Raw genomic sequence first — 12185 nt, 5'->3', positions numbered from 1 at the left:
CAGCCCTGAGAGCCCTGAGTTCCACTGCTTTCTCTACATGAAGATACTAACAGTATTCCTTTCTATTTGATGCAGACTTCTCTCTGTCCCTCCTCTCTGTATTTAATGCCTGTGCAGATAAAATATAAATTGAAAGACTGGGTATACAGGGGCACCAACAACCAAAGGAATTCTAACCTTTTTATTTCATGAATGAGTAGATATTTAAGGTAGCACATACATGAAATGTCATCAGTTCTCAGTCTTGGTCTCAGGGCTGCCTCTGGCCTCCTAATATTGATCATTAGCAAAAAGCAATCATTAGGTAAGTTAGGCCTGTAAGTAAGTTGCTGCATGTTGATATTTATATTGAGGCTTTCTTAAAATATTCCTTTATTAATTCACTACAAAACAATTCCATGCCTGTAGAAGTAAAACTTTTAATGAAAAAGTATTTTCCACAAGAAAAACAGATTTAGTGAGAAGAGATGCATTATTTGACATTTTTACAAATCTCTGTAATGTCTGGCTTAATAGAAAGAAGACAGCTGGATCCTCACATCTGCTTCTGTTTTTGAACCACTGCAGAATTGCACATCACATCGCCTTTGGGAAACTTCGCTGTACACTTGGGCATGGATGAATGAAAAAGAAAAAATAACATGTCCATATTATGATGAAAACAGTTTAGCCTCCAAGGCCTTCTGAAAGAGCGTCATGGTCCCCCAGAAGTCCCTAGCCTATACTTGAGAATCACTATATCAGGCCATCATTACAAGCATTAATTTCATTTTAATAAGTTCTAGCTAATATTTATAAAATACTAGGCATTGACCTGGGTGTAGTGTATTAGCACTTTCAATTCTCATCAGACTCCATTAGATTGGTGCAGTTGTTGTCCTTATGTCACAGAGAAGAAAAGTGAGGCAGAGTAAGCGAAGTGTTAGAGTCTAAATTTGAACCCATAACACCTTATCACTCTACCTTTTCAAAAAACTCAGGCTTGTTCCCCCACCAAAAATACTACCATGCCCTTCCTTGCTGAGTGTCAAGCATCACACTAAATGCTCTTTTGCTAAGTAGAATGAAATATAAGTGTCCTGTATTAGCTTTTACTTACTTCACCTTGGCACACAGGTCTTCATAGCCCCTCTTGTTAGGAGAAAATTGAGGCTCCAAAATATGAATCTTCTTGCCCTCTGTTGTAGGATTTAGGGTGGAGGCTGGATTCAGACCCAGCTCTGTCAGCCCAGCTCTGCCTCCTTATCCTGTGCAGTGCCTGGCCATCCCATTTGAATGATGCTGAATTGTAAAGGTCTTATTATTTAGGGCTCTGTTAAAGTCCAGCATGGCCCATGGGTTGCTAAGTATTGACCAGGGCACATGCTTTGTGCATGGAAATGAGCCTGGCAAGGGCTTCTCCGAGGCCTGTTTACACTGGTAGCCTGTGTAACTGCATGTCCTCATTGGGTACAGCCCTGCATACTGTGCCGCCACTGTCCATCACCTTGGCATTGAAGTACTTTTGGAAGCAGGTGCAGGCTTCTCTTCACTGACCCTCCCAATGACTATAGGGGCCTTGGAAACTGGAATGAAGCCTCCAAAAGTGAGTTCAATAGGGAACAGCTCCCCAGCCGGCTGTGCATCCACCTGGAAAAAAAAGAAAACCATAAACTGGCCATGGTGAGCAGGTGAGACAGGTGCCTTCCTGTCTGAGCACCTGGCTGGGATTTCCCTTTGGCACTATAATCTTAACTGCTGAGAGACTGTGTGGTGTTGGCCTGTGTGGCTCTCAGATCTAGCCTGGGCTTAAATCCTGTCTCTTCCACCTTCTCAGATGTAGAGTTAGTCTCTTAACTTTCCAGCACATACTGTTCTCATTTGAAAAGCAGGAAAAATGTTTAGCACATCTCCTGCATAAGGACATTGTAAACATCAAATGGGTCAGTGCATCACAGAGCCTGTGATGTAATAAGTGCTGTGTGCGTGTTCCCGAGGAGACGTGTATTTCTTAAGTGCCCTGCAGACGTCAAGCACTATGTTCAATGCTTGATTGATTCTCAGTCCCCAGGAGATCTGTGCCATTCTCAGCCCCCTGGAAACTGAGGCAGAGAGAGATGGAATGTTCTTTCCCACTGGCGAATGGAGGATGGAAGAATCAGAACTGCTGACCCTCAGCACCTTGCTTGAGATAATGATCAGAGGATGAGGCTGAGGCATGCAGAACACCCTGTGGGTCTCCCATTCTGTGTCAGCCCCTGGTCTCTTAAAGTCTATCAGATTGCTTTCAGTGAATTGAAATGCCAGAACTCTTGTTACTCGATCATACTGATAGGTAACTAATTCAGAGAATGTTTGTAAACGCACATGCAGAACCTATCCTTTTATGGAAGGGAAAACATTACTAATTAGAGAATGTTTGTAAACACACATGCAGAACCTATCCTTTTATGGAAGGGAGACATTACTAAAGCAAGACAAGAACCTGGACCTTCCCTCTCCATGCTCAGAGGTCCTCCACACACGGTAAAAACCAAGTCTTATCTACAAGTGGATAATTTAAAAAGCATAGAAATCCACCCCTAATTCTCAGAAGCAGGACCCAGGCACTGGGATTCAGTAGACTCAGTAGAAATCCATCCCCAGTATAAGCAAGAGAGAACCCAGGAAAGACAGAAGCAGACCCAGGTGTTTGTGTAACAGCAGCTGGGGTCATGTCATCTGCCTATCGGAGTCTTATTGTGTTTAGCATACTGCTTACCTGATTGAAATTGGCTCTAAACATAACCCAAGGTTGAACAGGAATGGAGGACATTATTGCATTTAATTATTTCTCCAGAACAAAAATGGATTCTAGTAACAGCTTCGAGGTAAAGCAACAGCAGAGCAATTAGAGTTTTGGAGTTCATACACAAACAATTGAATGTGCAATCATTGTAATAAGTACACTAAAGTAAAATAAATCAAAGGGTTTCATTTGCATAAATAACCCAAGGTAAGAGAGTTGGATTGGTTAAGAATAAAGGGGACATGGCTAGTCAGTCACAGGAGAGGTAATAACCACTCTATACTCCAGGTGGAAACCACCAGGGAAGAGAGAGCTGAAGGTGAATGCTTAATGTAGAGTTACCAAGTCTGGGTTTGTTGCAGATTTTTCCTTCTGTTTTGGGTGGCAGGCATGTTCCAGAAGTTTCACATACATTTATCCTCTTTAAAATGCCCCTGAGGTAAATATTACACTCATCCTCATGTCCCAGACAAGGAAATTGAGGCACAGACTTCGAGTCTTCACTAACTGGCAGTGTTACCTTGGTTATTTAACCTCTCTGTGCCTTACGTTCCTCCCCTTAATCAGACTCATACTTTCTGCTTCACTGAGTTTCCCAAAAGATTGTGTGACGTGCTAGAGCACCAAGGCTTATGAATGCTGGGCATCTTATATGGGACAGCTAGAAACTTCTCACATTTGGTTGTGTGTAGGGAACAGAACATGTTTGGCTGCTGGGAGGAGGAGTAGTCAAGTTAACTACTGTATTAATTGAGATAAGCTAGACTGTACTGCAGTAACAAAGGCAGCAAATTCAGTGACTTTAAGTAGCAGGAGTTGATTTTTCTCATTGGGGTTTGGTGGCATCTTTTCCATATCAGCTTCCCTCAGGGAGACAGAACCTTCACCATCAAGAGTGAGCAAAGCTTCTGTGTCAGCAGGTAACAAAATACCTGAGATAAACAACTTAAATGAGGAATAACTTATTTTCACTCATGGTTTTGGGAGTGTCAGTCCATGGTTGATTGAGAGACAGAAGTGCCAGGGTCCAAATAGCCATGCCTCCAGTGACCTAACTTTGTATTGGTCCCACTTCGTAAAAGTTGTATCATCTACCACATCCCAGTAGTGTCACAGGCTAGTGACCAAGCCTTTAGCATCTGGGCCTGTGGGGCTGAATGCTATCCTGGGAGGATGGAGGATATGGCATCTTGTACCCTAGCTGTTGCCATTGGTTTTGTCTGGGCAAGTATCTTGGCTGTGTCTAATTTTCAGGAAGTAGGGACATGTGATCCTATCATATGCCCTGAAAGAAGGGAGCAAAATATTTGTGAAGAGGCATAATTGAATGCCATCCTTGCTCCTTGCAGCTCTGTCTGTACCCCGGGTAATATACAAAGAGGAAGACTCCCCTCCACTTCACAGGTAGAGAAAGAGCTAGCTGCTTCTCGGCTATCTCTCAAACATCAGGGGCTCTGTAAAACTAGCAAGTTTTAGAACCAGACAGGTGCACATTCATTGCTTCCTCCAGTTGCCTTTGGCCAAATTGCTTACCATTCCCAACTTCTTTTTTGTCCCTCTTTTATGTGATAGAAAAGCAGTATTTTCCTTGAAATTTATTTCTGGAGTTAAGATAGTGCATTAAGGGCAGAGCACAGTGTCTGGCACATGTACGTATTGGAGAAGTAAAAGCAACAAGTCAAGACTGTGTGCTCTGTGAGAAGTGAGATGAGCTCCTTTCTCAGGATAGTCATCATGTCCACTGAGTACTGTGTGGTGCCTGGCTTGTGGTATGCACTCAGGAAATGAATCTGAAAGTCTACTTGTGGCCCTTGGAGTCTTCAAGCATTTTTGGATAAAAAGGAGAAGAAAAAGATTATCAGCAAGATGTCTTTAGGATTCAGGAGCAGAAAGTCTTCTGACGACCCTGTAGAGATATCACATATCTCTGCAAAAAGGTTTGAAGACCAGAACAGAAAGCCACTCTGATTCACAGGACAGGGTGGATGATAGGTCTTCTGTATCCATGGTGCTCTTCATTGATTCAACCAATCATGATTGAAAATCTTAAGGAAAAAAATCTACTGTGTACTGAACATTGTTCATCTCATTATTCCCTAAACAAACAGTTCATAAATATTATAATTAATCTAGAGATAATTTCGAGTACACAGGATATGAGAATGTAAGTAAGTTATATGCAAAAATGACCCTATCTTGCACAAGAGACTTGAGTATCTGCGGATATTGGTGTCTCCTGGGGTCCTGGAACTGTACTAGCAGATGAGCCACCCTAAAACCCCATGAGGTCTCAGCCCTCACTTCTTGGGCCTTTTCCTTTTTCTTCCTTGTTGCCTCCCAGCTCCTGCCCCCTCTCGTTCTAGGCTGGTCCCTGCTTACTGTCTGTCCACTTTCTCTCTATGACAACTACAACACAGCAGGCCACTGGGCACTTGAGATGGCTGCTTGGGAATCACATGCTGATAGTAAATCTGTTTAGCTGAGTAAGGGAGGATAGAAAAAAGGCCACATCTTATGATACAAAGTCAAAACGCAGTGCTTAAGAGGACAGGCTGATGATGAAATATGTACTCTTCTTGGAAGTTGATGCTGTACCTGGAAGCCCAGAACATGTTGTCTGTGTTCTGACTAGGTTACCTTGGGCAAGTCATTTGTTAGGAGATACTTATTTCTACATCTGTAAAATATGAATAGTAATAATACCTAACTCATTGAGTTATCACGAGGTATCTTACGGTTACTTGTTATTCTTACAGATTTCAACACCTAGCAGAAATTGGTACTTACTGCCAGAGGAGATGGGCAGAAGCTAGAAAGGGACAGCCATATATGACTTCTCCTTCAGCCTCATTTGAGCCAAATGGAGACCATGAGAAAAAGACAACTGAACTAGTTCCAGGATAGGTGGCTATTCGAATAAAAAAGGGGTCTTCTTACTTTTCCTAAAGGGCCACATAGAAATAGTTTGTGTTCCACAGGCCAGACAACCAGTTTCCATGACAATTATTATATAGTTGTAGCAGGAAACAACCATAGACAATACATAAGTAAACAAATATAGCTGTGTTTCAATAAAACTTTATTTATAAAAACAAGGCATGAGTCAGATTTGGGACATGGGCTACAGTTTGTTGAACTGCTGGTGTTAGTGTTGATGGCCCTCTGGAATATAAACAGTTACACGTTTCATACTCCCATTCTTCCTTGGGAAATGTTAAGAGGCATATTTTACTTCAATCATAAAAGAAAATTAACAGCGGTGCTACTTACCACCAATGTGCCTCCTGAGCAAGAGGGCAGACTTATAGAGTCAGTTGTGTTCTCCGTGCCTTGAGTTCCCTATAGAAATGTGCTCTGGGATGGTGGATACCTTTCAGGTTAAAGCCTTGGGAATGAGGTCTAAAGTAAAGCAGTATGTTTTAGAAATGATTCAGGGCATTTGATATGAACTCAGAATTATCAGGACCCAGTTACTTAGCAGGACCTGAGTGTGGAGTTCCACCTTTCTGGAAAGCTCCAAGTCATGTATTGTCTCCAGTGACTTCTGCCTTTTCATTTGACCTTTGGTGACTTAATAAGCTTTATTACAAGTACCAATATCAAGAGGTAAAGCTCAAGCACAAGAGTGGCCAGGTTAGTACCTTCCTGGGACCCACTGCGAGCTTCATTCTTCACAGGCTGCCTCCCTCTTGCCCCAGACAATATAAAGCCAGTGCTGTCTTTGCTTGAGAACAGTAATAGCCCCAGTCTGGCTCTCTTATAGGTATGGATATATGAGCATGTCCTAAAGGGAATGGGATGTATATATTATCCTACCCATATTTCCTCCCTTTGTGACTTTATTATGTCATTTCCAGCTCTCAGTAAACCATTAGGGCACTTTCTGCTGGGATTCAAACAGGAATCTAGAACAAAGTATTTGTTTCCCCAGAGTGGAGATTCCTGGTGAAGGAAAGACATTGACATGAAGTTTTGAGAATCATAGTGACAGTGCTAGTCATTGAGAGCTTGAGAAAGAAACTTAGTTCCTAGTGGAAACATATCACATGTCCAGATGACGAAACTGGTGTTTGGAGAGAAAAATCTTTCCAGAATTTAAGCCAATGGTGATGGTAAATGGGAAGATTCAGCTCAGACTTCCAAAGCTATGTGTCCCCCACTCCAGCCCACAAAGGGCCAACCTTCTTGTTTAGCATGATGGCTGAGTCCAGTTTCTCTTTTGCATTTCTTCCCTGTGCTCTCCAGGATGGCTACTTCTCTCATCGACCCAAGGAAAAAGTGCGTACAGACAGCAACAATGAGAACTCAGTCCCCAAAGATTTTGAGAATGTTGACAACAGCAACTTTGCACCCCGGAGTCAAAAACAGAAACACCAGCCAGAATCAGCAAAGAAGCCACCAAGTGGACAGAAGCAGCGCTTCCAGAGGAAGCTAGAGTCACAGGACAAAGGCCAGGGACATTCGGTTCTGGGGAAGGTCCCCAATGAGGTGCTACCACCTGGTGAAAGGGCTGCCACCAACAGCAGCCATAAGAAGGACACACCCAGACAGCCCCACTCGAGGAGGGGTGGTGGCAGCTCTCCCGAGACCAAGTATGAACAGCCACCCAAGTGTGACATCTCGGGCAAGGAGGCTATCTCTGCCCTGTCTCGCTCTAAGTCCAAGCACTGCCGCCAAGAAATTGGGGAGACCTACTGCCGCCACAAGCTGGGGTTGCTGATGCCAGAGAAGGTGACTCGGTTCTGCCCGCTTGAGGGTAAGTTACAGCCCCACTTCCTCTTCCCATCATGCCCCATTCTGGCCCATTTTTAGATGTTCTAAAGCATCTGAGATAGAGAAGTATTCTGCTCTACTTCTCCAATCCCAGATTAGAACACAAGATCTGATTTGTTGGGGGTACTCTGTAAATTCTCAAGTATCCTTTAAGAAAAGGTTCACGTTCATTTTTATTGATGGTTTAACTCATTGCCTTTATGGCAAAATATAACCTTATAATAGAATCTGGGCTCACGTAAAAGTTGCAGGAGTGAGGCAATTGTATTGATAGGATTTGGGTTCTCTCCCAGCCGAGGATCAGGATTTGAATTGACATGAATGAAACTGGATAGGATTTGGAAGGTTTCTGGTGGGCTGCATAGACTTTGGAGGCTATAAGAGCAACCTTTCTTATTTCCTCCTTCCTTCCTTCCTTTTTTCCTTCCTTCCTTCTTCCTCCTTCCCATATTTCCTTTCTATATCTTTCCACATTCCTGTTCTTTCTTTCCTTATTTGCATCCTTCCTCCTTCCTGTCTGCCTTATGTGTAGATAATCCAATGATGAATCAGATCTCTTTCTGAGTTGCAGGGCTTGATTAGAGTTCAGTGGGGATTGGGGCTATAGGGGCCCTAGAAGATGGGGCAAGTCTTGTACAGCTGGGCATCACACATATTTATCTCCTATCTGAAACTGCCATGCCATGGAGACCTTGGCCTTCCCTTGTGCTCATGGAGGGGAGGATGACCTGCAGGAAGTGCTAAGTGAGCATCATTATGTGCAGGGCACTTCACAGGTCACTGCACATCCTCATCCTCACCTGTGAAGTTGGCGTAGAGATCAGAGGCCTAAGTGTTTTCAGATGAGTCATGTAAAAGAAGTCCAAGGTCACATCCTTTGTATGTAACTTTCTATTACACATTGAGACATCCAGAGAGACAGAGACAGAGACAGTCGGAGAGAGAGAGAGAGAGTGAGAGAGAGAGAGAGAGAGAGAGAGAGAGAGAGAGATGCTTGCTTTCTCCAGATCATTCCTTCCTTCCTTCTCGAATACACAGATACCAGCAGAAAACGTTTAACCGCTGCAGAGTAGGAAGGACCCCCATGTACTGTCATCTGGCTTCATTATCAGCCCTTAGTGACTTGTTTAATGCATGTGGCTGATGACCCCTCCCTTGTTATTGGTTTACTCTAAGCTGACCTCTAGAGTACTGTTGAGTTGTATTTCTCCTTAGAGAAGACCTTTTCTGTTTGTAATCATTTGTCCAATGCTTTTCTCCATGGAAATGGCAAGTGGCACCCAAAAGGCACTTTTCTACAAAGAAGACAGTGGTTGCCACTAGAAATAGAGTGAAGAGACATGTATTTTGGTTTGAGTTCAGCTTCTCGCTGATGGGGAGAGTCCTTTCCCCTTCTGATCTGGCTTCCTTACTCATTCAGGGAGTAGCAGGCACTGAGAATGCAGGGCATCTTTTGACTCAGCTTTGCTTTGGAGCCTCCTTCATAGTTAGTTCTTGGTTCTCCTTCGTCATCGTGCCTCAGTGCAAGACATAACGTGCCCTACTGTCCCTCAAAAGCAGCCAGAGGTTCAGGATACCTCCTTGTTATTTCTAAAGTAAAAAATCAGAAATGCTTTGTTTTGCTCCTAAGAGAGAAAATAAGATCTCAGATTATCACTGAAAAGAAGAGATAACCCATAGCTCCAAGGGGATGGGGAAGAACAGGAACACAGATCCGGACAGGGTTTGAAGTCACAGGTCGGGCAAGAATGAATCCACTGAGGTGCTGGGGCCTCCTCATTAAAATGTTAAAGTTGCCCCACTGGTGCAGTGTCTCTGCATAGGAGACAAGAGAAGGGTTTGATATCTTTCCCTCCAGTTCTCTATTCACTCAGCGTGTGGCCAGCACCTGTCTGATCTAAACCTCCTATCTTATGACTAATGGTAAACAGTGACGCACATATAAGATGGCCATTGTCAACACAGAAGTCAGAAAAGTACAGTAAGACACCCACAAACTAGGAGGTTTTCACTTCTCACCTGGGTATGGGCACAGGAACCAGGGCCTTGGTGACCCAGGGACCATTGCAGTAGCAGATTCTGAGTCCTCTGTCTCTCTGATACAGAAGACACCCATCTAGCGGTGCATGAAGAACAGTACTGCCCAGGAAAACAACCCACTACAGAAATACCTGTCCACTTACTTACTCACTGGGCAAGTGATGGTATGAGGTCTGTATAAGGAAGATACTTAATGTAAGATCTCCCGGTTCACTAGATAATTCCTCATTTCAAACACAATCCTCCTTTGCATCTGTGTGTTCCCCATTCATGGATTCAACAAACTGTGTGTTGAAAATATTTTTTAAAATTGTCTCATCTATTATAGAGAGAGTTTTTTTTATTATGTCCTAAGCAAATATATCACCATTCACATTGTTTAAGATATTATAAGTAATTTAGAGATGATTTAAAATATACAGAAGATTATACCTAGATTATATGCAGATATTATATACTCTGTTATATAAGGGACTTGATCATTTGTAGATTTTGGTATCTTTGAGGTATCCTGGGACCAACCATTTATGACACAAAGGCCACCTTATATGTGCTTCACTGTTTACCACTAGGCATAAGATAGGAGGTTTGGATCAGACAGGTTCTGGCCACACACTGAGTGGATAGAGAATTGAAGGGACACATATCAAACCCTTCTCTTATCTCCTATGCAGGGACAGTGCACCAGTGGGGCAACTTTAACATTTTAATAAATTTCATCTCTATTTTTGAGCGTTAAATATACAGTATATCTGTGCCATATTTTCTTTTCGACAGTGAAATTTGAGAAGAAAATCTTTCTTTCTGTCTTGCAATATAACCCTGGCCTGAATCATCCAGGTGGCTCCCATCTATACTCTCGCTTGGTTTTAGCATGTGATAGAACATGAGGATAACTAAGTAGAGCACGACCTTTCCAAAACCTTTTACTAACTAGAACCTGGTAGAGACAATTCAGCATCCTGATTTGAACACCCAGCCAAGAAAATAACCATGGCTGCCACTATGTTCTGCAAAGGGCCAATTAGTCAATATTTGAGATCCTTTGGGCCATATAGTCTCTGTCACCACTCATTCCAAACTGTGTTGTTGTAATGAAAATACAAACATAATACATTTGATTATGTTCTGATAAAACTTAATTTGCAAATGTAGCCCATGGGTCAGAGTTGACCCTGGAATCCATAGTTTGCTTCCTCCTGTTAAACAACTGTCTTGATATCCATGCTCCTGAATTTATGATGGACTGACATCCAGATAAATCCATCCTAATACCATTAAGCCAGAAATGAACTTTATATACCTAACTTACCAAGCATCAGAATTTAGTTTACATTCAATGTGCTGAAAATATTCATATTAGCCAAGAGTTGGTCAAATTCATCTAACGCAAAACCTGCTGTATAATAGCATTTAGAACAGCTCGTATAATTTATTAAATACTGAACTGAAACTGAAGAACTGGATGATTATCCAGTTCTTCAGTTTTAGTTCAGTATTTAATACTGTTATCAAGTTAATATATTTAACTTGTATATTTAATATATGTATATTTAATACTTGTATATTTAATACTAGTATATTTAATACTGTTATCAAGTTAAAAAGTCTGAAGTAAAGGCATTCTAAGGCAGGGACTATCTATAGGAGCGTGTGCACCATCATATCTCATCACACTGAGACCTCACATGAGCCCTACACAGTAAGTCTGTTATGAACCCAGTTGCTCCAAGAGTCTAGGTCAGTGGTGGCCTAACTATGCCACACGTACCATGGCAGTCTGTATCATTCAAAGCTCTTACAGGTTCACCATCACTGGTCTAATGTAGGCCCGAAACACATGGTTAGTACATGGTAGAGTTGGTACTAGAACTCAGGATACAGAACCTGAATCTCCATAAGTCTGTTTATCTTTAGGAGGAAAAGGCTTAATTTAACTAAAATTATCAAGGGCCTAGAAGTTGTCTTTCCTGTAACCTGTGCCTGCTTTATCATCAGTATGGTTTTAAGGAGGGAAGTGGGGCATTAGTAAGAGAGCAAGGATGTTGACAGTGGACAGGAGCATGACCATGAGTCTGAACTCTCTGAATTCAAATCCTGGCTCTCCCTCCCATAAGCTGTCAGAGTCTGCGTAAGTGGCTTGACCTCTGCATGCCTTGGTGTCTCTGTCTATAAAGGGAAGGTAAACATGATCACACTTACCTCAGAGAGCTTTTGAGGACTCATGACACAGTTAAGAACCATGCCAGGTCAGCAGTGTGCTTTACATATATATTTAGTGCAAGCTATCCAAAAGAATAAAACAATCTCATCACCATGAACCAGAGTTTGTTACCCTTTCCTGGTGTGCTGAGATATCTCTAGTGTAGAGAAAAAGTCTGTTGGAGGCCTCCCTGAGCCTTTTGGTGCCTGGGCCAAGGTGGCATGACCTCCAAGGACCTCTGAGCTGGTTTATACGATTGGCATTTAAGAGGCATTGCACACCCGGCCCCAGCAATGGTTTAATTTGCTGCACCACAGCCTCCCCCTTTTGCAATAAATTTACTGTGAATAGACTAATTGCAAAATAACCCTAATTGGGTAGTTATCAATGAACAACTTGCCG

At 42.5% G+C, this 12185-nt stretch overlaps 1 protein-coding gene across 3 annotated transcripts in view; it reads left to right on the top strand.

Moving 5' to 3' along the window:
• Positions 1-12185, top strand: part of Xylt1 (xylosyltransferase 1) — a 296748-nt gene that overhangs the window by 168048 nt on the left and 116515 nt on the right. For all 3 annotated transcript variants that reach the window (XM_003478182.5, XM_063226621.1, XM_063226620.1), the window contains one exon: positions 7013-7523. In XM_003478182.5, coding sequence (XP_003478230.5) covers positions 7013-7523 — 511 coding nt within the window. The remainder of the gene's footprint in view (positions 1-7012; positions 7524-12185) is intronic.

This window comes from Cavia porcellus, unplaced genomic scaffold (assembly GCF_034190915.1).
Source record: "Cavia porcellus strain 051 isolate PalLab524CR breed Dunkin Hartley unplaced genomic scaffold, mCavPor4.1 scaffold_16, whole genome shotgun sequence".
NCBI lineage: Eukaryota > Metazoa > Chordata > Mammalia > Rodentia > Caviidae > Cavia > Cavia porcellus.
This window is presented reverse-complemented; position numbering and strand designations above follow the sequence as displayed.